This window comes from Cinclus cinclus, chromosome 19 (assembly GCF_963662255.1).
Source record: "Cinclus cinclus chromosome 19, bCinCin1.1, whole genome shotgun sequence".
NCBI lineage: Eukaryota > Metazoa > Chordata > Aves > Passeriformes > Cinclidae > Cinclus > Cinclus cinclus.
In genome coordinates this window covers 6,288,413-6,316,189 of record NC_085064.1, presented here as the reverse complement: position 1 = coordinate 6,316,189, position 27,777 = coordinate 6,288,413, and the positions used below count along the sequence as shown (strand labels likewise).

The 27,777-nt window shown below is 46.9% G+C and overlaps 1 protein-coding gene across 1 annotated transcript; it reads right to left on the bottom strand.

The window, feature by feature from the left end:
* Positions 1-101: 101 nt before the first annotated feature.
* Positions 102-27,266, bottom strand: SLC25A25 (solute carrier family 25 member 25). The gene is given in 13 exon segments (XM_062505747.1): positions 102-2,638; positions 3,065-3,215; positions 3,702-3,869; positions 4,114-4,221; positions 4,324-4,476; positions 5,215-5,373; positions 6,103-6,214; positions 6,515-6,550; positions 6,988-7,075; positions 7,162-7,288; positions 26,795-27,102; positions 27,105-27,239; positions 27,242-27,266. Coding segments are annotated over 13 exon segments (1,740 nt in total). The 5' UTR covers positions 27,252-27,266; the 3' UTR covers positions 102-2,453.
* Between the last annotated feature and the right edge of the window lie 511 nt (positions 27,267-27,777).

Genomic DNA, 27,777 nt, shown 5'->3' with positions numbered 1-27,777 from the left:
GTCACAGTGAGAATCCTTCCCCGTGTCAGTGACATTGTTGAGCATTAGCTCAGGAAGCACAAATAAACCACACAGAAAGAGATGGAGACATGGTATCTCTTTATCAGACCTTTATTAGCAGACTGCTCCCTACATGAAGAATCCGAGTTAGATTTGCATTATAACAATTTGTGGTTACAGCTACAAAGATGGTTGTCATTTTGCATTGATTTTTGCATTCTGATATTCATATTCTCATTAGGCCACACTGGTAGGAAGGAGCCACTGCAGAATTTATGACAGGTCTCAGGAAGAGGGGGGTGGGAAAAAAAATCATATCACTAATCCATTGTTGGTTAGATTTCCACGTGACTACTACTGACAGCAGTCAAAGTGAAGGCAGAGTCTCACTTGGGAGACTCTCCATGAACCACTAAAATCTGTCAGGAAAAAAAAAAAAGCAGCTGCTTGAGTGGTAGCAAATCCTTTTCCAATTTCTCACACACATCTCCACAGTGTCTTCTTGCATGTGATGAGCACTAGCTCAGCAGCAGGGTCTGCTGATTAAGTCTCAAAGCACAACTGCAGCAGCTTGTGTCCAAGTGCAAGTCTTCTTCCATCTTTCTGGAAATGTGTATTGTCTTTAGTCCCTGAGATTTCTCTCTTCCCTCCTTACCTAGAAACTCCCCCAAGCGCTCTTCATGAACTGTTGTGACATCCAACATCCACAGACCTTCCACTTCCCAACTTCAGCCATCCACCCAAAGCCTTTCTGCCATGCAAAGGCAATTCCAAGCTAAGGCAAGCCTGACAGTGCACCCTCTCCCCAAAGCTCTGCTTCCTTATCCGCTCCCTTCTCTCCTATGGCTTCTTGCTACAGAATTTCTCTGGGCTGAGGTTCTCCAGCAACAAACCCAGATGTGGGAAAGGCAGTTCAAGCCCCAGAGGGCAGGTACACCAGTGACTTTAGCATCCCTCCCCACAACTCAGCTGTGTGATGTAAAAGAACTAATAGAGAGCTTTTTAAAACAGGAGAAATACAGGCACAGTAACAATATTTAAACAAACCTATAAAAATAGTCTGACATAACTCTGTTCAAATAAATACAAAATAAATATGCTTTAAGCAGTAAAACAGTGGAATGCAACACTGGTCCATTTTACCCAAAATGAAAAGTTAGGTGAGGATCTCTCAGGCCTCAGAAGCTGGATCCTATTAATTAAAGCAGCCCATAATGCTATCAGAGAAATTTTAAAGCCATTTCTTTCCCTTAGCTTTGTGAAAAGCACCCTTTGAAAGACAAGCAAGCATGTCTTCAGGACTGAAAGCTCACCTCTCCCAGTGACAGCCCCTCTCCCCAGCATCCCTTCCCACAGCAGACATTCCTGACTTGGGGCCTCCATCGCACCAATGGAAACCTGAACATGGATCTACCAAGAGGTCTAAAGAGATAAGATAGCAGCATAGGCACAGGGCTTGGAAAAGGTTCACGAGCTCTCCTTGGCAGGATGGAATTCAGAGGTCCATGCAAGGCTGCTCAGGGGCTCTCATGTCGTGCTGGGAGCACAGCTGCACAGGAGCTGTGAGTTATTGTGTCTTTGTTCACTAAAGCCATGCATCACAGTGCCAGGCAGCCCAGGGCTCTCCTGCCTTCCCTTTTCCAAGCCCCTGCAGAGAATAAGACAAGCCAATCCCAGCATGCAAAGGATACAGGCATGCAGGCTCTAGTCTGCTGCTTCTGTTAGTAAGTGCATCTTGTTAGTGGGTTTATGAGACACACTTAAACCTATAAAAAATAAATAATTCTAATTCTTCATCAGGCTGGCTTAAGTAACCTTCAGCCTGGCCAGATAAACCACTGCCCACCAGCCCTCCAAACCAGTATAGATCAAAGTTACATTTCATGTCAATTCTTGGAAGCAGAACATGAATGTCTCCCACCCAAAGGAATATTTGTAAACATAACAAGCCTGGTGTGGCAGCAGCTCCTACACAAGGTTTGTACAAATTTAAACAATGGGTAGGAAGTTAAACAACTGAATGGAAAAAGCAGCTCTCTGAATGGAAAAAGAAGCTCTTTCAGCAAGTCAGAAGGTGCTCATCTGTAGGCAAACAGCTCTGTACAGGCAACATGCTGAGAGCAGACCTGTAACCCAAATCTTTGCTACTCTGTCATACTGCTGGGAACTGACCTCAGCAACTCCCACTGCAAGATTTCCCAGGAGTTCAGCTCCTGGTCTCCCAAAAGGGCCAACAGAAAGGACCCCGTGATGGTTTATGCGGAGCTCTGAGTAGCAAGATGGCAAAGGACACCAGATCCTCCCCTCCCCCTTCCTTACTGACTCACAATCTGAGATTTCACAGCTTTGCTTAGTCAGCTTAGTGTAGACACATTCACAGAATGAGAGATGGCTTATATGTCTTGGGATCATATCCCAAGATTTCAGAGTTCTGAGTTCTCAGCATCTCCTGGTCACCGCGAGTCCACGCCCAGAGTCATCTTCAAGTTTTCATACACCACGTAGCTGATGCTCACAGCTGGGATCACCTTCATAAAGTTGGGCGCCAGACCCCGGTAAAGCCCAAATGCTCCCTCTGTCTTCAGAATGTGTTTGAACAGTCCCCTCATGGTCACTTCAGGAGCACCCTCCACTGAAGCTGCAATAGGGAAAGCCACAATAAATAATGCAGCCTATGTGGTGAAAACGCTTTTGTTTCCAAGAGCGGTTCTGATCCATGTGCTTTCAGATGTTCCCAGAGCAAAGGTGCTTCGTGGGGGACAGCGTGAACTTCTCAGCTACCCATTCCGTGCTCCACACTGCAAGTATTTTCTCAAACTGCTCTGCAGATGCCCTCTGCCCAGAACTGCTGATCTGAGCAAAACAGAACCTCTGTCCTGGAGGTCCTTGGCCGCAGAGGTTAGAAGGGCAGCACAAAGTCCACCGTCCCCTTGCAGCATCACAAACAGCCCATGGCTCAGCTGCGTGGGCCAGGTGAGGCTGTTGTTGCAATGTTTACACTAGAGAACCTTTAGCCTCGCTCAAAAACAAAGGCAGGAGCTCCCACTGTTCCAAAAGTTCTCACCTTGGGCCTGCATGCGTGTCCTCACGAGGGCCAGTGGGTAACTGGCAAGCTGTCCACAGGTGCTGGAGATGGTGCCACAGGCCAGCAGAACAAAGACCCCAGGGTCAGCACTGTTGACAGCGTAGCGTTGCAACCAGGTATTTTTTAGTGTCTGGAAGGAACAAGCCCAACGTTAGCAGAGAAGAGGCAAGAAAAGAGTACCACATTTCATGAAAGATCTACAGCAAAGGCCAGAAAGTTCCAGGCAAGTTCAGCCAGGAGTACAGGGCTTCTCAAATATTTTTGAGCTGTTGTTGCTGTAGCGCCTGGGGAAAATCCCTCCTTTAATTTTCTGCCGCAACTGTCTCATGAAGAAAAGAAACAAGGGACCATGCACGATGCTGACACTGGTTTATGAACTAGAATCATCATATTGGATTATCTTTTAAGCCACTTTTGGGTAAAAAAAAATACATTTGTGCCCCATAAGGCTGTTGAAGAAAGCTTTGATAGATTACTTAAGCTCCTGTCACGACTGATAGGTCTGACAGTGATAAGGCCACACAAACAGCACAGCCTTACAATAGGTTAACAATAACATAATACATAACATAATAATTGTTAGGCTTCACCTAACAATAGGTTAAAGGCTTCATACCTCATAGACTGCCAGGTCAATACCAGCATATGGAATGATTCCCAACATGTTGGGGATGTAGCCTTTGTAGAAGGCAGCCATTCCTTCCTTTGCAAGGATGTTTTTGGCACAATCCAACATGCCTGAATATTGTCCTGTCTTCCTTAGAGCCATCCGTGTTTTCAGAACCTGAAAGACAAGAATAAAGAGCATGAAGGCCTACAGGAGAATCAGCAGGAGAACAATGTACAAAGTCATACTTAGGAGCATGACTGTCAGGAGCACAGCAAGTGTCCTGCAAGCAGTACTGCTTGGTACCACCTCTGAAAACTCATTAATTAAATATCACTCTGCTGGTATTCTACCCACATCTTCCCATCCCTGCCCCTACCCACGAGCCCTCCTGGGCTGGACTCTCAGCCTCCTGCCTCACCTCCATGGGGTAGATGCTGCTCTGTGCAATGGCCCCAGCCAGAGAACCAGCCAAGAGCCGCTCGTGGATCCTCAGCACTTCCTGGTCAGTACCAATGAACCGCTTGATCTGCAGAAGCCAAAACACAGACATTGAGGCTCTGTGACTTATCTCAGCCATCATTTTCTTCTCAGCTTGTCCTCCTGCAGTCACAGTTGTCTGTGCCCTCACCTGCTCATAGGCCATGAACTTGATGGCTGACTCGGGTGCAATCTTCAGCACGTTGATGCCGTTGCCTCTCCACAGTGACCTTGGGCCACCCTCCCGGATCATCTGCGTGAAGCCGCCGATGATGCACATGTTGTTACTGCGCGAGGCATGAACCTGGGGGACAGGGACAAGCCTGGATTAGTTCCAGTCCCCATTACGACAGTGCAACGTTTTTTCTGTAATCCAGGGACAAAAGGGCGCTTTTTTATTTACCCAGAGATTTGCCAAGGCTTTAATCCCTTCCAGATAGCTTCTACAATAGGAAAGCAAGCTTCTTTTCTTTTTTGCCAAGTTTAGCGTTAACTAATCAATCTAATCAATATCTCCCTCCAGAATGGGAGGAAAGGTTAAATAGGCAACTGTCCTGGTTTTTTCCCATACCTAGCATAGGATCAACTACCCATCAACTTCTCAGCTGGTTTGAAGGGACAAAGAAGGCTAAAATCAAAATTTTCCAACTCCTTTCTAATGCTGATAATACTAAACACAAGCCCTGCCAACTGGCTACCACATTCACTTCAACTCTCATGGCCTCAGGGTCTCTCAAAGGAACACAGGATTCTAACCTGTTTCACCAAAACCCAAGTTTTCCATAAAACAGTTTTACTACTGACAATTTTGACACATCCACCTCCAGAAGGACTTTCTGCACTTTTTCTAGTCAATGAATAATAACTTTTTAATGACTTTGATCACTCAAATAATTCAAAATGCTTTTAAAAATACAAATAAAAGAACAAGATTAACATTGGCTAGAGTGCTGTACTGTGTTGATGAACACCTCTCAAGTAACCATAAATATTAAAGCAATCTGCTCAGACATTTAAACAAACTGGAACTTCTCCATCATACCTGCATGAGCACTTTCAAACGGTCCAAGGGAGCTGTGCAGGTTCTGGACACGGCACCTGCACCTCCACCTGCAACCAGATGTCTCCACCACATCCCTGTCTGCCTCTCTTCCACTGTGAACTCATCAGGGACAGTCAAATTCTCTCCTACATCGAAGATCTGCAAAAGGAGAAGGTGTTGAGAAATGTTGCATCAGCCAGTGATCCTGCCGAAGTTTTACTGCTCTTTATTAGTGCCAAGTGCTGAAGTACAGGATATGCTTATTCCAAGCCAGCAGTTTATCTACAGCCACTAACTGCTGTGCCTGGCCACAGGAGCTGCCACTGCTAGAACGCGTCACAGGGAAAACTCATTTCTGATTTCAAGATTTCTCTCCAAGAACCTGGCAACTGCTGAACATTTGTCCACATCTAAATACTGCAGGTCATATCTAGAAACAAACTGAACAACTGCAGGCAGTTGCATGTCAAGAAAGCTGGACCTCTCCAGAACCTTCCAAGCTTGCAGCCAGTTAAATCTCACTACATACTGTTCATGTACAGATAGCTCCAGAAAGGATGGCTGCCTGTGGAATCAGAATCTAGTTTCAACAGGTCCTGTACCAGCTGGGGCTGGCCACTGGCAGGAGCTCCTGGAGGTGCACACCAAGAGAACATCTTCATCTCCCTGCAGTACTGCAGTCGTCATCACCTGTGCCAGCAGCTGTGACAGTGATAGCCAGCAAGATTACAGCAGAGGACAGGAAGCAATTGAGCTTCCAGGGCTACAGGGAAGTTGTGAACCATGAAGAGAAAGATAAGGATTGCTGATAGCAGCTCCTGGGGGCCAGGACTTGGACCAAGAACCTGGGCAAAGACTGAGATCTGTTGTACACGAGCTATTTCTTACCGTGGAGTGCTTCCAGTACAGGATGATTTCAGGAATGTTCTCCACGGGGTGCAGCAGGTGATAGTCTCTCCATTCATTCCAATCAATTGTCATTGTCCCATTTTTATCCATGCTAAAAAGATTGATCATCAGGTGAGTACAGACTCCCACGGGGTGACAAATTCCTCCCCCGCTTCACTTTGATTATCCACACCTACGTCAAAAAGAGCTTCGCAAAGCAACTACTAAAAGACTTCTAAAGAGACACAAGACAAAGCTAGGAAATCTTCTGTTCACCAAACAATGCTGAGGTAGAAGTGGGCTCTCTCTTTCTTCCCCTCTCTCTCCCTTCTAACCAGCCCACAGCAATATTTGCAACCCCTCCTAACAAATTCAGGGACGTAACTGACACTGAAGGGAAAATAATACTTACTAGGTGACAGGACCCCAGAAGTGTCCCGTCCTTATTCTGACACACAGGCAAACAGACAGAGGGAAGGTAGCAGAGGAAAAAAAAGAGGAAAAAAAACAGCACAAATAAGTGGTTGTTAACACGTTAGTGCCACATGCATAAAGCACTCAGCATTTCCAAAGAGCAACTGCACAGTCCCTCTCCAAAGCAGCAAGCTCAGGGCAGCAGGACAATCAGACAGGGATGCAAGTCAGCTCAGGTACAAGCACTTCCCCTCAAGAGGTCAGGGAGAAACTCTGACAGCAAGTATCAATAAAGCATTATGATTTTATAATTGTATGTCAGGGAAAAATCAAAATGGAAAGTAATAGGAAAAAAGGGAGGAACCAAAGTCTCTGGAAAGTGCATACAGGGGAAAAAGAGACAGGCTCCATGTCCCTATATTTCTTTCTAACTCCCTCAACGTAAAACAGAAAGACCAGTGGAATCTTCACCTCTTCAGTATTTTCTCAGCCTGCTGTTCGGAGATCTTGACTCCCAGGTCCCGGAGAGACTGGACAATCTCCTGGGCATCGATGCGGCCTGCAAAGAGAAGCCAGTGAGCTCAAGGACACATTACAGGCTAACACATGCACCAGTCCACCGCTGAGCAGGGGAAAGCTGTTTACCATCATTCTTTTTATCCAAACTCTTGAAAACCAGTCTCAGCTTCTTTTCATGGTCTTGGAGATAGTGAACAAATTCCTCAAAATCCAGCTGTCCATCCAGGTCTTTGTCTCCAGCCTTCACAATTTTCTGTTCAGAAAACAACCGAGAACTGTCAGTTCTTTTGTTCACTCAGGCAGATGTATCCCCCCTTCTACCATATTTAAAAAACATTTCTCACACAACAAAAAAGTAGCTGACAGAATTGTCATTCTTAAGACAGCTGAGTAACACAGTAGCATAGAAAAGTCACCTGATTCCAACTGTTTCCCAAAGTCCATTACACAGATGGAATGCCTCATGGTTTTATCAGGGACAGTCTGCTAGTGTCATGTGTCTAATCTCAGGACTGTACCTTGATTAACACCTTGCAAAGTCCTTGTGAAGGTTCTTGAACTAAGTATGAGTCAACAGATTTTTATAAAAAGTGAATCAGAAAACTTGAGGTTATAACAACTGAACAGGAGAAGGAATTACATGCCCACTACAATCCTTAGAGAAGTAAGCTCCCTCTGGCAGTAACTAACTCCAACCAGCAAAATCCTGTCCAGCTCTAGTGAACATAGCCAAAGAAAAAAACTTTCGTGAACTGGTTTAGGCACCCTAAAGCTATGTGCTTTAATTACACAAGTTTCCATTAGATAGATATAGAGCAAGAATAGGTTCTTCGTAGGACAAAGTTAAAATCAAGATCAAACTGTGCCAGACATCTAGGACAAGGTAAATGACTAATTAACTCACTGAGGCAATAGCCTCAGACTGTCCTCTGACATAGCCATAGCCAATAGCCATAGACTGTCCTCTCTAAGGGCACATGGCTGCATGTTGACAGGTGAGGTGATCTCCAGACTGCAAGAATGTGGCTCAGGGAGTTCCTATCCCCCTCCTGGTTCAGCCACTTGCCTTTGTCAGCCTTTAAGTCTTTTCCAACATGAATCAGTGAGCAATATTAAATGAGGTATGACTCAGTCTAGCGCATCACCTAAAGTTTTGTTTTAGTTATGGTAACATTTATGATAACAGCAGATGGACTGTTAAAGAAGCTCTGAGCTGAAATGTTGGGTTAACCCTCTGTTCAGCAGTATAATGTTTAATATTTAGGCTTCCAAGGCTTGTTTAGGCTCGCTTAATATTTAGGCTTTAAAGTATTAGGCAAGCCTAAACTCACTGTGATATGTCCTCAGTCTGTGACCACCAGTCCCCTTCATAAGCCAGAAGTCTTTGTTTAAATGTCATTTTAAATTACTTCAGTACTAAATAACTTGCTATTGAAATGCTCTCTCAACCACCAAGTCCTGTCTCTTTAGCCCTAATGCTATGAGGATTATTCCTAATCACTTTATGAACCTTAAATAAGAAAGTGCTGTCCCAGCTGCCCTGACCTCTAAGGTATGCCCAGTATTCCTAACCTGCCATTTACCATATGACCATTGTGAAGTTCAGATATGACCTCACATTCAACTTGTAGGCTAAATATAGACCAACACCCCTCTCCTGTCAGCATACTGGGCTTCAACAGCTGAATCAGGGCTTCCCTCTCACTGGCAACCCCCAACCAGTTGACAGGCATTAATAGTTCAGAGGCACTGTAAGAGAGATGTGACTGTGCAAACTGCTCCCTCTCTCTCAACAAGCCCCAAAAACTGCAGAAATGCATCCCAGGTGATCAGAGATCACAGGCAATAAAAGCTTTGCCCTGTTCACCTTCCTCCCCTACAATCACAGCACAAAAACGCTGCCTGCCCAACAGTAACCCACAGCACACGTGTGCAGGGTGAGAAATCCAAGCTCCCAGCCTCTTCTCTGGATGTGTGAACAAATATCTGCCTGCACCTCTTCACTTTCAACAGCAAACATGAAATCCAGCCATTACCAGCTATTTAGGCTGCAGAAGTTTCCGTGGTCACCTGCAGTCACAGCCCCTGCAGCACACTGTGGGAACCCAAACACCTACCAGCCTGCTGTCCATGTCTCTGCAGAGGCATAAAAAGCCTCCCCTGCTTGGCTGATCAATAATCAGCTCTCTGGGCTCTTGATAGCCTGATCATTAGAAAAAAAAAAAAAGTAGCAGCAAGCTGAAAGCAAGAGCTGTGATACATCGGGATAGAGAACTCCATGGATTTAGTGCATGTCCCATGTCCCTACCACAGCAAAGGAAAAGGTTCTTGCATAACCTTCCCCAGCTCAGCCCACCCACCCCAGCTGAGTCACTCACACAGAGCTGCTCTCCTCATCGCAGCACAAACCTGCTCACCTCCACCAGCTTCAGCTGACTCTACATTACAGCCTGCTGTCAGAAGGAGGCGTGTGGAAGGATGGGAAAAGGAGGAAGAGGATATGAAATGCTGTGTTCAGACCCAGAGAAGCAGAAGACTCCGTAGTTTGGAAAACCCGTTTTTTCTATTTAACTCACATCAACTGGTTTAAACAGTCTTACAGACACCAAGACCTCACCCAATTCAAAACAAAAGAATCAAAAAGAAAAGAGTTCACTCCACGCTGGTCCAGCAATCCCTGCCAAAGGGCACGAGAAGCGTTTCCATGCTTCACTCAGTTACTACAACAGAGCCATCACAAACTTCTCCCCATCTCAGGCGAGCCACTAAAGGTATTGGACACCATCCCTCCATCACTCACTCCATCCCTTCCGTTCCTCTCTCAGGGCCATACCTGCTTCCACTGGCGGTAGGTGGAGAATTCCTGGGAAGGAATGAAGAGGCTGAGTCGGAAGATGGATTTGAGCTCGGCCGGCAGCCCCTTCGATTCAAAGTACTCAAACTCCGCCTGCCTCTCCCCAAACGCCGGCACGTACAGACAGAGGCAGAGCATCTTTCTGAGCCCAAGACTCAGCTGCCCCGCTCACTCCGACCAGCAAGGAAGGGAAGTAAAACTGAGTGATTCCCCTGAGCTGATTTCAGTACCTAGTGGAAAGGAAATGCCAGCACGTCTCATGACACATGCCTACATGAGCGAGCCTGGCTCCGGCGGGATTGGCTGCAAAAGCCCTGCCCTTCTACTTAAAAGGGAAGCCGGGGCTGTTCAGTCCCACCCAGCTGATCCAGGAGACACGTGAGCTGCTCCCATTGCTCAACACCTGGCTCCCATTAAACCCTTGTACCTTACATCACACCCGCTGCCAGTTAACTCTTACTGCGTCTCTCTTTACCCAAGACGCTTTGGCCAAGGGCCAGAACACTCACTCGCTGTCCTTTCTCAGATCCTGTTCTCACCTCTGTGGGTACTTAGACAGGTAGCACAGTGGGGACCAGTCTTGATCACAACCTCTCCCATCATGCAACACAGGAAGATTATCACTGTCTTCCCAAAAAAATTGTTTTCTGAAGTGCAATAAGAACAGGACGCCAGCCACTTACTGGTTCAACACACGTCTAGGATAACCAGAAGTTTTCCACTTTTACAAGGTTATTTTGTTATGCCAGAGTTGACTGGCTTTGATTGCAAGCTCTCCTGAAACCACTTGTGCCAGCTAAAAGCAGACAACCCCTGCACACAAAGATCTCTCCCCTCTGTAGCACTCCAGAGTTACCAACACAGCAGCAATAAGCCTGTGGAGGTTTGTCAGTGAGCCAAATACAGAGAAAATCACCCAAATCAAGGGCAGGCTTCAAAACAGCCCCAGCTGCTTCTAAGCCTCCTAGCTAAGCATCCACACAGCAGTTACACCAGCTTAATATTTTTCATCCTCTTCTGACTCCAATTAAACATCGCAGTCATACGTGCTACAAGATGTGTCCTGGGCAGAACAACATTATCCAGTTTCTACCCTTGACAGTTTAACTGCTTGGCAAATGAGTTCCTGAGCTCTCATCAGGAGCAAGCCAGGCTGGAGTGTGGCACAAGCACCATTTAATGCAGGTATAATTCAAGCTTTCCAAAAATTTGGTGGAGTTTAAGGTATGGGGTACCTAGCTCTCCAGAGAGTGCACCAATGTGCAGCAGGCAGCAATGCTGTTCAGGACAGAACCACTGATTGCTAACATGAATTTTGAATAAAGTTATAGTCTTGGTATTAATCAGAGAGAAGCTATCACGCAGGGAAGAGGCGAAAAGCCATACCAATAACCCAAACACTGTAATCCTGTCTGCACTAGAAGTAACAAAGTGTGTTTGCTGAACAGGTTCAAGCCAGCCAGGATAAGAGCCTTCCCCACTGCTGCGGACACAGCAACATTTTCTAGTGTTTGTTGTATTTGAACAGCCTGCTGGTAGAACAAAGTCCAACCAGCACTCCCCTCCTCAGGCCCTCATGCACAGGATGCTTCTACATCTTTACCATGGTATTTTGTTCTCTAAAGCAAAGCCAAGGTCTGTAATGAGCTGCTCATGGAGCTGCATGTCAATCACACAAACTGGGAATATTTAATCTGTGGCTTAATTTCAAGGATTTTTTTTTTTTTTTTAAAAGCTTAATGGATCACAACTCACAGCAACTCAGTTGGGAGTTGTGACCTACAATGGCGTCCTCTGCCCTTCCTGGGCCATTTCATTCACCATGGCACCGTGGCCAGGTTACCTAACCAGGCTTAACCTACTCCCTGCTGACGTCTCTCTGCATTAAAACAGGATCTTCTCAGGGACTCCAGATCCTCTTAAAGATCAGCTGCAGCAGCTCACTGTATGCATGCATGCCCACAACACACCCCAGCCTTCCCACTAAACCCAGTCCCACTGCAAGCAGCACCCCAATGATACCTACATCCCCAGTGTCCAACACCAAACACCCCCACTGTGGGGAGCAGAGTGGGTACCCCCAGCAACAGGTACTAAGTGAACAAACCCAACTCAGATTTACTTCACAAAGCCTTAAGATCCTCCGTAGTCCTTCCCACGAGTTGCCAAGCATCACTATTATAGCTGCTTGGCAGCTCAGTTGCTATGCCAACATGATGCAGATTTTCCTAAGAAACTCTGTTTGGAGTTGGCAGCTAGAGACAAAAGGCAAAATCGGCACATTTTCGGAAAAAAAGCTCTACTACCTACGTCAGAGGAAAGGAGAAAGCTAATGAGGTTAAAGCTGATTTTAAGCAGGGTATTAATTACAGGACAGTGAGCTAAGAAGGAGAGACAGATTACAAATGAAGTTTATACCAGCAATTCAGGTTATAATGACAAAGGGAACTTAAACAAGTATTAAGAAGTTTTTGTATTTCAGCTAAAAAAATCCTGGTAAAGCTAGAAATACTCAAGAGCCAGGCAGCTCTCCAAAGCTGCAGGGATCAGTGCTGCTGGGACACTGGTGTGGGGTCACTGCCCACATCTCAGCATACACAAACCCAGTCCCACTGCCCCAGCCCCTGCAGGCAGCAGCACAATCAGCCCAAGGCTTTGGTGCCAGCTTCAGACAGTACATCCCTCATTAGCACTGTCTATTCCTGACCAAACCAAGGACAGGGCACAGAGCTCAAATGAAATAATTTCCATCCACCAGTTCCACCACTGGAACTACACATTTCTGGGCCATGTGGAGCCAGCCTGGCTAATACCCTAGGCAGTTTCCTTGATGACAAGAAAAGTGAGCCATGAAGGAAGGCAAACCCAGCTCTTTCTCCCTTTAGCAAACTCATTTTCATTTTATTTATAGGATTTAGGTCTTTTAAATGCTGCATGAGTTTCCAGTTTCCATACCCTGCCATCCCTGCTAATCTTTCCAAGTCATTTGTACTCTCGTAGGCATCTATTTCATCACTGGTTTACTGTATCACCTCCAGAATGTACCTCCCTGTAAGGGATGGAAAGATGAAACCATACAAGGAGCATGAAAGTATGCTGCTTAATTTTGAATTTACTTTGCTAAAAAAAAAGGCTCTAAAAATATCAAGTACCAGCAAGCGTCACAGTCACGTAACATCCTCCTTCAGAGGCAAAACAGCTTTCTGGGCTCCAACCCTACTGCTAGAAGGTTTCACTGTGTTCTGCTGACTTGGTCTTTTTTAATTTCTGGAAACTAGCTTATAATTAATTGGACAGTACAGAAAGTCCTCACAAAGCACAGAGAGTGTACAGTGTATGAAGAAGGGGAGTTAATGATTTAAGAGACCCCAGCAAGTAAAAAGCTGCAACAACCAAGGCTCTGCCAGGGGAAGGATAAGAGATGAGGCACAGCAGAGAGCACTGTGTTATCTGACATAAAGGTAACCAGGAAAGGTGACCTGTTCCACCAACAACACACGGATCCAAAGTTACAAGTCCAGATGGTGACATCAATGGCAGATCATGCCTGTCTCCTGTGTACACAGATCCAGGACCAACATAACACATTTGCAATCAGTATTTTCTCCCCACATTTGCAAAAACAACCTCATGTTGAAACAGCTTTAAACAAGCAAACATCTGAGGAGGAACACAGCAATGCTAAGTGGAGATTGAAGAACCAAGGCCAGGAAGCCCCTCCAGTCAAGTTAATCCATACACATCAATTCCTTATAGAAACCCCAGTACCAGGTGTGATATTCTGTGTGTTTTTAGAAGAGTAGTAACAGGTGTTTTTACAAAACAAAGTGGCCTACCAGTCGAGAGACTGCTCCCAAGGTTACAGCCAGTCAGCGGCAGAGAACAAAAGCCCCCACATTTTCTATTGACACCAAATAACACTGTTTGCTCACAGTGGTTTATTATCTATCCCTAAGGCTGTGTGAGGCTTTTCCCAACACTTCTCCTTCAGACAGGTAATTGGAACACTGATATCCGATCAAGCACAAACAAGTCATAGCATCTTAACAAGTCCATCAGCTGAGCCATGGGCTGGATGAAGCATAAACCAGCCCGAACTGCAAGGTGAAACATATCTGCATAATCCTCACCAGAAGAGCTTTACACTGTGCTTTACTTTACAGGGCAAGCTAAAATTACACAGTCACAACCTCCTGGCAGAGTGGCAGTTACTTCCTAAGATGCAATAATTCCATTTTACCACATCCTTATCTTCTAGGTATTTTCTCCATTAGCCAATCCTATGGCTCCTATGCAGAACTTCCCAGGGTCACACAGGAAAGAGGAGATCGGTATCAGCTTTCAGAGAAAGCTTTATTTCCAGGTGTGAACAGACAAACTCTCCCTGACTGAGAGACCACTGTTGTCTGGAAGACAGAGATTTTCAGCCCTATAATTCCAAGGTTTTCACCACAACTTCAGTTCTAAGCCTCTGTCCTTCTTCAACCTCTGTGCACCAAAGTCCTCCTCAAAATGCGCATGCTCCTTTTTTGGAAGGGGATGCACAGTGCTAACTGCAAAGGACAGAAATGAAGGCAAAAATCCCTGCAGATTTTTCAGTCTGATTCAACCAGGGAGTGGCTTCTGTTCCACAGAATGTGAAATGCCACCCTGCTTGTTCCCATTCAAATCAGCAGCAGAACAGATATTAATCCCCTCCACTATTTAAACCTGTCCATCCCTCATTTTAAAGAGAAAGGTCACAGCAACAACCATGCCCAATTCCCTGTCAAATAAGCTGGATCCTGAAAGTCACATACCCCTATCCTTGCTGCAGCCCCTCAGTATCATCCCCACCTCTCACCCTTTGCAGGCCTTATGTCCAACTCCTTCCCCCCTAATCCTGGGTCACACCCCTGGTTTTAAACCACAAGTAGTCAGAGCTGACTGCACCATCCTCAGGGGAGACAGAACAGCACTCCCTCCACTAAATAAGCCAGAACTGCAGTTGGCCAGCACTGGGCTGGGAGCTCCAGCACTGAACTAAGCAGCTTTTGTTCACCTCTCCCCAGACAAAGCCTCACCATTTATTCTCTGCCAACTGTGCACCCCCACCACCTCCCCACTCTCCCACCCCCTGGGAACTTCCCATCCTCACACAGATTTTAGTCTCTCCCTTATGCCACCCTCTCCCCAGGGACACGCTTTACTCTCTTCCGGGCTCTGCCATTCAAATAATACAGCCAGTTACTCATTTGCTCAAAACATTCAAGTTTTACCAAAGGCTTGCCAAATTACCAGAGACGGACTCCAGAATATTTCAGGATGCATTTGATTCTTTGCCGGTCTCCAGTGCAGGGGTGGGTCTCACCACTAAACCCGCATTATCATTCCCTGTCCTCTCTGTCATGCTTTTTACAAGTTACTCAGGAACCCTGGAGGCCCCCATATTCTCCCTTGCCCCTAAACAGCATTTTTCTCCCACACTTTGAACATCATGTTTGGAAGGTTAGATCATCTCCTCTCTTCAGTCACTCCCCTGCCCCCCGCCCCCTTCCTTTCTAGCAAGCACACACGATAGAACCTGCTCCCTTTTCCTGTTCCTCTCCCCCCTCCCCAAATTCACACACACAGCTACTCACACACTCCACCTGCAATACCCCTTCTCCCAGCAGACCACACACTCCACTGTCATGTGCACCAACCCCTCCTCAGGCCCCTGGATATCCCATTACCTTTGGAAAATGCTCTGCGGGTCCAACCACCAGTAGGATAGTTGGTCTCCTTTCAGTGGGATCAGTCCCTCTGTCCTGTGTCTTCCCCAACACCTTTGGCCCTTTCTCCCTGGGGCCTGGAAGTGGGGTGGTGTTTCTGGCCTCATCCTCTTTTTCATCTGCAGGACCTTGGCATATGGCCCTGGGAAGGAAGCTAGACAGAAAATGCCACAGGGTCTGCAGCATTGCTGCTCCAGCAAGCATCCCAAGCAGGGAAACCCTGAGCGCTCAGGAGCTGCCCGCTGCCAAGGATGATGTGACTGCACTACCAAGCACCCCCAAGACGGGAATCGGCACGGCAGCCAGCGGGAGCTTCAACCCAGCGACTCCACCGGCTCCGATTCTTTACAGACCGCTCCTGCGGACGCTTCCTGCCTTTTGAAATTGCTGCTACTGCAGTCGTGCCTGGCCTGACAAGCAGCTCATTGTACCAGAGCCTCAGAAATCTGATGGCAACAGACAAAGCACAAGCCCCCTGGCACGGAGAAGCCGAGACGCTGCGCTTTGGAGACTGCTTGGACAGAGAAGCCGAGACGCCACGCTTTAGGAGGAAGAGCTAAAGATGAACCTCTCCGAGAAGAGCTTCTCAGAGCTGCCACCTGAGCCGCGCGTCCCGGCCGATGGCAGCGGCAGCCCAGGCGAGCAGCGAGGCTGAGCAGCGATGCTGAGCACCCAGGCTGCGTCCCCACTGCAGCAGTGCCCAGCCAATCCTCGCTCCCAACACTGCGCTGCTCCGGAGCACGGCAGCGCGCGCAGCCGGCCGGGAGCGCGCCCCGGGCGCGGGGGGCCGCCCGCAGAGGAACGCGCTCGCAGGCCCCCGGGGAGCCAGCCGGGCACGGGCCCGAGCATGGGAGGCACTGACTGCCCCGATGCAACGGGCAGCGTCCGAGGGGATGTGCGTGTAGCTCGGCAGCTCCGGCTGCAGCTCTTTGTTAGGGCAGCAGATGGTTCTGCAGAGAGAAGCCGGCTTTGCCCAGCCATGGCCGCATTAACCTCTAAGTGCACTCTCTCTCCCCAGTCTATTATAGTCTCATCCGAGCCTACAATAGCTCCTTGGTGCTGCATTGTGCTGCTGCCGCCTTTGGCTGCCGGCACGGCGTTTAGGGCCATTCAGCAGTGTGAGAGCTGTGCTTAAACCATCGCTGGTTGGTCGGCTGGCCGAGCTCTGATGGAGGTGCCTTGAACCACCTAGTCAAAGGTAGGATATTAATATATATCAGCATAGAGACACATGATATTGCTTGGATTTCTACAAGAAATGCCACGCTTTCCTCTGCTGCCATAGTTTGTCATTGATGGGTGAGGCTGTATCGGTCTCCTACCGGAGCCCACCCTGGAGGAACCAGCGGCATTCTCCATTTTACAGTTCGTCAACTTTCTTCATATTCCCAGATTCCTTGCGTCCACAGAGGGCACTGCATGCCTCACTTCCAAAGTACTGTGACTCTTTCCTAAATGTGGGGATTTTCGCAGGCCAAAAAAAGTACAAACCCAACACCTTCCATCACCTGGGGCTCCCTACCCAATACAGCACAGCAAGAGTCACAGCAACCAAAGGATCTCAGTTTTGAGAGTGACTGACTGCAGGACACTTCTGGTATACAAATATCAGATGTGAAAATACGATTCCAAATCTAAAAGGTCTGCAAGTCTTAAGCAGCCAAGTTACATGTAAATTTTGAGATGAACATCACTTATGGGAATTTGCTATCACTGAATTCCTATAAAGAACCTAAGTAATGGAAAAATTGAGAGACAAGTATATAGAAGACACTGCACTATAAAAATTCTTCTGCAAATACACTAGAATTACTTAAGCAGAAAAAAATGCTTTTTAATCACAAGTCTATGTAGAGTATGCAACAAAGATTTTTATCTGAAAATTTGACACATACCAAAAAGTAACCACACACAAAAGATTTACAAAATTATGGGGCAGTGACACTGGAGTGAGGGTGTGGGGAAGCCCCGTCCCTCTCTGAGGAACAGCAGAGTCTGGTTCTAGCTGGGATGCAGTCAGCAGCTCAGGCACAGACATAAAAGACTGAGGAATTCTTGTCATGCCTCCATTACCCTGAGCTGCTGCCAGTCATCACAGCTACAGGCCCAAGAGTTAAACTACTTTAACACATAGTGAATCAGATCCTTTAAGATGACATTTGGAAGTTTTTAATGCTCTCAATCCAGAGGAACAAAGCAGATTTTCTGAACTGGGCACAGTTCTTCAAAATCAGCTTCTATTAGCCTAAGGCTGTGGTTTCACAAGCAGCTGTGAACTAATCTGAAGCTTACTGCCACTACAAGTCATCTCACACATCCACTTCAGCCCTGCACTTACCTTGCTCCTCTGACAACCTCATTAACCCAGCCAAAAAACTGCAGAGCTTTCTCCTGGGGTAACCAGTTGAGGCTACTCATGGATGGGGTCCAAAAAAATGTGGAAAGGGCATCTGAGCTGCCTGCAGCAACAGGCAGGCTGCCCTGCCACTCACACAGCTACAAGTCACCATACAGAAGGCAAAGCACCCAAAGCAGAATTTGAGATTTGTCCTCTGTGGTCCCTTAATACTCACAAGGGGCCCCATATAACAACAGCTGATGTTACCTGACACTGTTACAATTGTTCCCCAGCATTAGTATTAACATTTGTGGTGCCTGCACATCAGTGACCCCCATCACTCTTTGTTCATGCAGTGATCTCACAAGAAAATAATAATTTGTGCAAGAAATTACATGCCTGGGGTGCAATTAAAGCAGAAACTCAGCAGTGCTTCTTTGGCCTCTTGTCCTCACTAAAGGAAACCTCAGAGGAATTCTGCCACCACACTAATTCACATGACTCCTAGAGAACAGACAGAATTTTCTAATCATATTTAGGGGGGAAAAAAAGCATTTATTTTACCAAGTGGGGAATTTTATTAGGTCAGAATAATAAACCTAGTAACAGCAAGATGATTATAGCTAGAAGCAAGACAACTGCACTCCTACAGGGAATCTGTAGGGAAGTATTACTTTAACAACACCACCATGAAGCCAATTATTCACGCATTAAAAAAGATGTAATAAATACTCTGAGCCCAGTACTGTCCCTCTGTGAAAGGTGACACAAAAGAACAAAAGGAACAAGAATTCACTTTTTCTAGAAATCATGAACGAACACCTAGGCCACAGTGAATCAGCTTTCCCAACCTCAGCTTCTTTAGGAGACAGCTATTCCTCCATTTCCAGCAGTTTACATGATCCAGACCTGGGATTTAAGGCAGAAAAAGCAGGAGGGCTGATCTGAATGCTGGCTCTCAGCCAGCACACCAGTCACTGGGGACAGTAGGTGCCTGTGGCAGCTGGCCTCAGAGCCCTGAACCAAAATGGGTAGTCATTAGATAGCCTGAGCAGAAGCTGACAATTAAGAGCTGTAATATATCCAAATGGAGACAAAAGAGAAGGGAATAAAGCAAGACACTGAGACGTTTTGCCCAATTCTCCCCAGTATTGCAAGCTGGCAGATGGAGTTTCTATATAAGCCATAAAACTAAGGTATCTTGTACCCTTTTCAGCCACATCATACCTCCTGAGTCTAAAACTCCAGTTTTCAGACAGACACCTGCCTTTTCCAGGCTGGTATACCTGGCAGAAATTCGCTTTTGCTTTAAGGTTTCTAGAACACTTTTGAGTAAATGCACAGCATTTACCTGCAAACATGTGAGCCTCATCAACAATTTGCTAACATGTAAAAAATGAGGGAGAGTGAAAAGAAAGGGGAGCAGAGGGAAGGGAGCTGTGCTGGGAGCAATGACCCTTCTCCTCCTCCAGCACAGGAAGAGCTGCAGGCAGTCTCTGGTTCCTTAGGTGACCCTGCAGGAATAAGCAGTGACTCATCTCCTTTGGGAGCCTCCTGGAAGCACCCCAAGGAGCCCTGCTGCCTACATGTGTGTGCCACCCAGAAATAGCACCCAGCCCCCAGCTGGGATGGGCTACCATGATTCTACCAATTACCTCTAATCTTTTCAAATTTAATTTCTGAAAGAGGAAAACGTTAAGTATGTCACTTATTTGCACTTTTTAGAAAGCTGAAGTTAACCCTGCACGGTGCTTCTCACACCATGACAAAATCTCAATGCCTTGGCTGCTGCTGCTTAAATAATTAAACTGTCTGGTGACATTTAAGTACATTCATATATTAAGGTGACACAGCGTATCTCAGGGAACACTACAAAGCAACCCAGGTCTTCTTGTTACAGAAACCCTTGCACAAGGAATTAGCTACCCAAGCTGATATATTCAGGCGTCCACAGCCAGTGCCAAATACAAAAATACATAGTGAGCTGGCCAGGGAGGGGGAGCACAGAGTCATTGCCCAGAACAGAGAGTTTCACCAAGGTCATTTCATATTATATGAAGAACAGGGATTAACCAAAAGATAGGGTGTCCTCAATACTCAGAAATTAGAAAAATAAAAAAAAAAAAAAATAGAAAAAGCAAACAACTTCTTGCTGCACCAGACAGTTAAGCTTGAAAATGGGTAGTGAGAAAGGATGGCCCTGCAGCAGCCCAGGCCCAGGTCTGCCCCCACACAGTTCTCAGGCTAAACCATGCAGGCTCACATACCAAGCAGCTTTGCCTTTCCAAGCAACTCATGATCTAAAAATTTCAACAATTTCTCTTAGAGCAGAATTCTCCACTGCAAACCACTTTAGCTGTCAGAAGCTTCCCTGCAGCTTGAGAGTTGGAAAAACTCAGACATCTCTGCTGCCTTCCCAGACATGAGTTATCACAGCTATGCTTCTCCACCCAAGACAAAGACTGGGCCATCATAAAACTGTGCTCATGTCCCACATTCACAGGGACAAATATAGAGATAGGACATGAACAAGAACAAAGACTCCCCATTTGCTACAAGTAGGGCTGTAGGAAAAAGCTCCCTCCCCCTTTCCCCTCCTCCCTACACCGTATCAGGTTATACAGTGTGCAACCAAAGCCCAGGGCTGCAGCACCACCATTTTGTAAGGCTCTCAAACAAAAGACCAAGTCCTTATTATGGCTTTGATGTCTTTTATTAATGCTCACCAACCATTTAAGGGTTCTGCTCAATATTCAGCTAGATTAAAAATAAAAATTAAAAGTAAGTATGCTGAAGTCTGGAGTTTTTTACCTGCTGTTATCTCAGTGATCTAACAACTCCCTGGAAGGAGATTTTAGCCACCCAGAAGCTGACCTCTTCTCCAAAGCAACCAGCAACTGGACAAGAGGAAATGGCCTCAAGCCATGCCAGGGTAGGTTCAGGCTGAACATCAGGAAGAATTTTTTCACTGAAAGGATTGTAAGGCATTGGCACAGGCTGTCCAGGAAGGTCACCATCCCTGGAGGTGTTCTCAAAACAACTTAGTGCTACAGTTTAGTTAATACAGTGGTGCTGCATCAAAAGGTTGGACTGTATCTTGGAGGTCTTTTCCAACATTAACTATTCTAATAATACATGCAGATGAGGACAAGGAGGTATCTCTACTACTTACCAAGGCACTGAGCCCTGGTCACCAAAAAATGCCCCACAGAACGCACTGAAAGACTAAAGTGCATATTCCACACAGGCACAATCAGCTGCTTTGGATGAGTTTTGTTGTTTCATTCCACCCAGGCTGAGGGGTTCCTACTGGCATTCACTTCCCTACAAAGTTGAGAACGGACTCCATCCTGCAGGAAGTAATACTGTGAGGCCACATCAGTGATATTCAGGATGCCTTTCTATTTACACAATGCTGACATTTATAATTTATATGCTCTAGTCAAAGTTGCACCTACATCTCTCAAAGGTCAACCAGCAGCCCTTGGTCATTAGCACTGTGCAAACAGGACAAAGGTCTCTGCAAAATAAACCAGAGAACCACCAGGCTTCTCCAGCTTTCTGCAAGATAGGACAAAAAAACAATCTTGAAAGAACAAACATCCCTCAAGAGTTATATACCTGGTCCTATAGGTACATAAAAGAGCACTTGTCTAATCTGCAGTTGTTTATTTATATGCAAGGCAAACATGCAGAGACAAGTTTCTCCTGTGCATATTTGCATCTAAAACCTGGCTCCCAACCTCCCCTCTAAACAGTGAGTGGACACACATTGCCCATTTCACCATTAATCACACTAAGGCAGGGCTGACCAGAGACCAAGGCTAGCTAAAGACTTTCACCAAGACAGTCAGATTTCCTGGTCCCCAGCACCCCTCTCCTCCTGTTGTCCCTGCAAGACCTCTGGGTCCTGGCAGAGTGACAGCCTGGGGTGGCTGGGGTGCCAGCTTGTCTCCCTGACATTCCCTGTCCCAAAGCTCTCACTGTAGGGGCTACTGGCCAAGGCTATTAATAACCAACACTGTGTCCAGAAGTTTCCTTATGCCAAACCCAAGGCCTGGCTTCTCAAAGTCTTTTCTGCAGCTGTCAAGAACTCATGTGATTGATTACAGAGTTCATTTGCCTCTTCAGCCTAAATCAGACAAGGCAACAAACCCCAAACTCATACCAACTAACCACTCACCACAGATTTGAAAGTTTTATCTGCAATTAAATCACTGACCTACAGTTCTGTTCTTGCTCAAGTGCATGAGAACAGGGCCTCCATCAAACCACACATTTCATAATTTACAAAGAGCAAGAACAGGCCTCCACTCCCTACAGACACAGTAAATATGATCTATTTTGCTTATTATATTAATAAACATTCTTTATGAATGTGGGAATTTAATTAACATGTTATTGAAAATGGTTTCACCCTGTACTAAACTGGTTTGGGGTATTCACAAAGGGTAATCTTTTGGGATTAGTAAGGAGATGGGTAGATGAGAAGCTGCTGGCAGCAGAAGGCTATAAACTGGAATATTCAACTGTAACAGTATTTGCCTGATACAACCTTCTGTTGCTCAACCCTTCACAATGAAACCCAGCTAAAAGCTCCACAAGTGCCCCAGCAGGATTCAGGACACATAAACCATGAAAATGTGATAATGCATAAATGTATAAAGGTTTGGAGATGTACTGTGAGATCTAAATGACAGCTGGAGAGATATTCCAGTCCAAATTACACCACAGTATTGGAATTTTGCTCTTTTTATCATAAACTGACTTCTGTAACACAATAAAAACTCAGGTCCTGCAATTCTAGATGGAAAATAGTTGAAAGCATCACAGAGGAAAAAAGTGCTGCTCCTTCTACCCCTTACAGTTACTAGGGATTGCAGTACACTGTGCATAGTATAAAACAGTATTCAAAAGTGCTGAAGAATAAAACAGTTACAGAAACAGAGCCTGAGAGGAAGAATTAATTGACGTCATGACAGAAGATAAAGTACTGATCAGAAACAAGATTAATTTTTTTCTGACTGCAACTGCTACAGTAGAAAGTTTCTCAATCCATCCATGGAGTCACTTGCGAAAGAGCTGACTGATCTGTTATCCCAGAATGGCATGGACACAGCTGGAAGAGTCCAGGGACACATTTAAAATGCAAAGTTGGTCAGAAGAAAGGCCTGACGCAAACAGAACACTGCAGAGTCCAGCTGCAGCAGCACAGCTTTGCTTCTTCAAACATGGGAAAAGTAAAAAGCAGACCTTGGGGGGAAGTTTGGACAGCCAGGACCTGAAGATGAAAGAAAAGATACTGGGCTAAGGAAAAAGTGATGAAAGCAGAGAGCAGCAGCCCGGGAACTGATATAGTTTTCCACAGGGAAGCTGATACCAAGGGAGCAATCACAGCTGCATCTATGAACTTAGGAGGGGAAAGCACCACAAGACCAAGGAGGACACCTCTGTTAGAGCAGAGGCAGAGAAGACATTTGGGACTGAAAAGAGACAAGGGTTATGTTTTCTCTGTTTCTTAAAGTGAACTAGTCCAGCAAAAGATGCTCAGCACCACTGCAGAAGAGGCAGCTGCAGACAAAGTTCACCACTTCAGTCTGTCTCTAAACAGCTGGGATTAATTCTACCAGTTCAGACTGTCTGGAACTTCAGCAGCAGAGATGAAGTTTTGGAATGGCACTCCAGCCCTGCAGTTAATCAGGATCAGTAAGAAAACAGTTATATTAGCAAACACAGAAATATTACCATCACACATTCTTTCAGCAGTAGGACATCTCCAGATACAAAGTAAGAAAGAGTTCTGTTTCAGCATATTTCCATTGAGTGCATATTTCAAGCTCCACAGGTCTATATAAAGTCAGAAAGCAACATTAACAGGACACTGACCATCCCAGAAGTAGATGAAATTTAGCAGAAAAAGACTATCCCTTCACACAGTAGAACAAGAAAGGCTTTTAAAAAAATTCTTCACATGGTTATCATTTTACTGCCCAAACAGAGTGAAATATGTGGATTGCTTCAGGCTGACCAATGGAAACAAGCATTTCATTACAAGGCCCACTGGTTTGGCACACTGTATTTATCAACTGGTTTAAAGATAACAGCATGGGTTAAAAAAAAAAACAAAAAAAAAACAAAAAAAAAAAAACCCACAAACAAAAAAAAAAGAAAAAAAAAAAAGCATTGTTTACCTAAGAAAATTCCACCTCAAAGGACACCCGAGTACAAGACCTTCTCTCCCCCACCACAGAAGGCCACCTCTAAAAGAGAAGGCAGCAATTTTCCAAGAATGCCACAAAGGGTTTTATCTCAGCAAGAACTCTCAAGCATTGAAGGAGCCAAAATATTGCTCATTTTCTTTTCAAGTTCAGCCCAAAAGTTATTGTTACCACAAGGACTTCTAGCCTACTGACGTAGGGAGATTAGCAGCTCTCAGCCAAGATCGGCGATAACCTCACTTTATGAGCCCAATGTTTTCTCCATCTGCTCCCAAATGTTGGAAGGCAACTCCCATATCAAATGCACTGCTGCACGGAAGGAAAAATAAAGTGTACCAAGTAATTTACTAATCACAAGCAATCCATGTGATTTATGCCTAAATTGGTCCAAACACCACGCTCGATAAATCAGAAAGGTTTTGCATCTTGACACTTAAGCACTTTCCTTGAGCATGACCTCACATTAGTTAAACATTCAGGTGCCATAATTAGCTAGGATGGAGCAGAAAAAAGACTGACTTATTAATAGAACTGCTTTGGAAACAGGAAGTTGATTTGATTTCCCTAAAAATTGCACGACAGGGAAGTTTGCTAGCCAGCTGAGGGCTGTTCCCACATTTTTAACTGGAACTTGAGAGTTTTGAACTCTGCATCCTCAGTCTCTGCAGTTTTTACCCTCTGAAGGGGATGCTGTACCATACTAACACTGCTTTGCAAACTCTAGAATGGTTTGAGTTGGAAAAGACCTTAAAGGGCCCCCAGTTCCAACCCCCTGCCAGAGGCAGGGACAGCTTCCACTATATCAAGTTGCTCAGTGCCCCTTCCAGCCTGGCCTTGGACACTTCCAGGGATGGGGCAGCCACAGCTTCTCTGGGCACCCTGTGAAACATCTGTTTCACCCCCCTCACACTATGGATGTGGAAGAGTCGTCAGAGGAAGGAAAGGGCTGAGGAACAATACTGACAGACAAGGGCTTCAGCAGAAAGACAGGATTGTTAAGCAGCATCCAGCCAGCGCTTCCCTCCGGCAGCGAGTTCCAGTCCCCGCAGAACGGTTCCTCTGTGCCGCTCCCGCAGCGCGCCAAGCAAAGAAACTCTCTGCTGGGAAGTAAAAATGCAGTTTATTTTAACGTGCTTCCTCCTGGGCCTAGAGAATGTTAGGCTGGATTGAATTATAAGCAAAGAAAAAAGAATGCAAACGGAGGTGGCATGCAGGTGTAAGCACAGAACATTCTGGGTCACGAGGGACTTTTGCCACAGGTCAAGGATTGGGCCCCACAGGTGGCAGCAGGTCAGTGTCACAGGGCATGCACTGGTGACTTGTGATACAATCAGATCTGTATAGCCAAACTCACCCAGCAGAAAACCCCCATGGCACTCACATTAATTTTAGAAACAGCATAACTAAACTACTCACAAGATCACACTGCCAAGGAATTATCATATTTTACAGCAGCTAGGAAGATGCCAACCAAAAAGAAATGTTAGAAATTCAGATGCTAGAGATTCAAAGTTAGAAAGGAACCAGAAACTCTGGAAAGCACTCAAACTGGGGCACCACTCCCAGAACAGGGAGAGAATACGAGCTGTCACTTGAATTAAGTATCTTTTCAGTGACTCAGAAGTTATTCTTAAACTCTTCTTCCTTCCTGTAGGACTCAAGCACATCCCTGGCTGCACCCATGTGTTTATCTCCTATTTTCACTTCATACTCAGCTTTTTTATGGCCCTTTTTTTAAGCGACAAGGCAGGCCGAACTGAGGACAAGCCCGTTCATCATAGACACGTAAATTACACTAATCACAGTTGAATAGAGCAGCATCATGTTGAACCTTGGAGCCCTCAGTGTACAGCATCACACAGAGCGGTGTGAGTACAAAAGGCTCTCTGAAACAGAAAGCCAGTGCTGCATGTTTTATACACTCCACGTGCAAATAGTACAGAACAGCAGCCTTCCTGCATTCTAAGATATTTCCAAACGCATAAAATAAACGAGTCTGGCATAAGCCATCCTGAGCAAACATAAGTAGCAACATGCTGCCAGACTCATATGAGAAATGCGATGATGGAATGAAACCTGCATAATTACCCTGACTGCAGGAACCGCTTCCAAAGGACCTTCCACTAGTGTAAGTCAGCATGAAAGTCGCTCTGTCCTGAGTCCTGGAGAAACAGGATTTCCTTTATGGTTCTTCCTGCCCAAAAACTAAGTTTTTAATCTTACTAATTACGGACAGCTAATACCGGACATGTCTACAGGTAGCAAACAAGCTGATTCTTCCGGGTCTAGTGTGGAAGCCAGCAGGGTGGCTTGCAGGCAAGGACCTTTGGGGAGGTCTCGCATCACACGGCCCCGCTCTCGCTCGGGGAACAGAACGCTAAAGGGATGCAGGAGCTGCCACGGTGCTACCATGCGCAGGTGCCACCGCTGCCCCAGCAAGACACAGCCGGAAAGTCTCCAGAGCCCACGTCCGGCTCCCGAAACGAGCACGGAGAGGGCTCCGGAGCGGATACGGCACGAAGGGAGCGGCCACACCCTCCCTCACGCCCGGAACGCTGCCCAGCCGAGCCAAATTCCACCGCCCGCCGCCGCTCACCCGCAGATCCAGCTCAGTGCGGTGCAGCCCGAGGCGACCCAGCCCCACGGCCAGATCGTGGATGCAGAGAGCGCCGTCGCGATTCACGTCGAGCTTCTGGAACAGGGCGCGGAGACGCCGGTCCTGCTCGGAGGCCTCGCACAGCGACCGCCCGCAGGACCCCGCGCTCCCCCCGCCGCTACCGCCGCCACTGCTGCTGCTCTCCACCGTAGATCCTTGGGGGGACCCGCATGGGCAGAGAACGCCGCTCACCACCGGGGAGGCAAGAGAGCGCCGCGCCCCCGGCATGACCGCACCGGCACCAACCACCCCTCACGCCCGCGGCACCGGCAAATGGCGCCGCTTCCGCCTTCGCGCCACGCGCCGTCGCTGCCACGTGACGCCCCACGCCAACCAATGACAGCGGGCGACACGCCCTGGGCCACGCCCCGCGGCGCCCACGGCTTTGGTGGAACATGACGTCACAGGGGACGCCCTCGCCTGCACCAATCGGAGGCAGCGCCGTAGTGTTTGAGAGTTGCACAGGGAGCGGTGCAGGCGCGTGGGCCAAAGCGCAATTGGCTGAACCTCCTGGGAAGGCGGTGATAAAGCGAACAGCTCCAATCAGAGCCACAGCCGGCAGTCGGTTTGAGCTTGACTGACGTCGCCCGCATCCGGTAGGTTGGAAAGCAGCGCGCGCTCTGGGCTGATGGACAGGAGAAGCACCCAATGGGATTGGAGCGAGGAAATCCACGGGCGGGCCCAACCCCTCACCGGCCCCACGCAGGCTCAGTGCCCTGAGACCTGCGGCGGGGCCGCCTCTTGGCTGCCTGATGGACAGGGCCGCTGACCAGTAATCATGCGGCAGTGCGGGCGGGAGGCGGGAAAGCCGCGTGACGGGCAAGCGGGCGGGCCAATCAGGCGTGGCAGGAAGAGGGGCCGATTCTGGAAGCCATTACGCCAGTGCCGCAGGGCGGGGGCCGTTTCGCGGGGCTGCCGGGCGG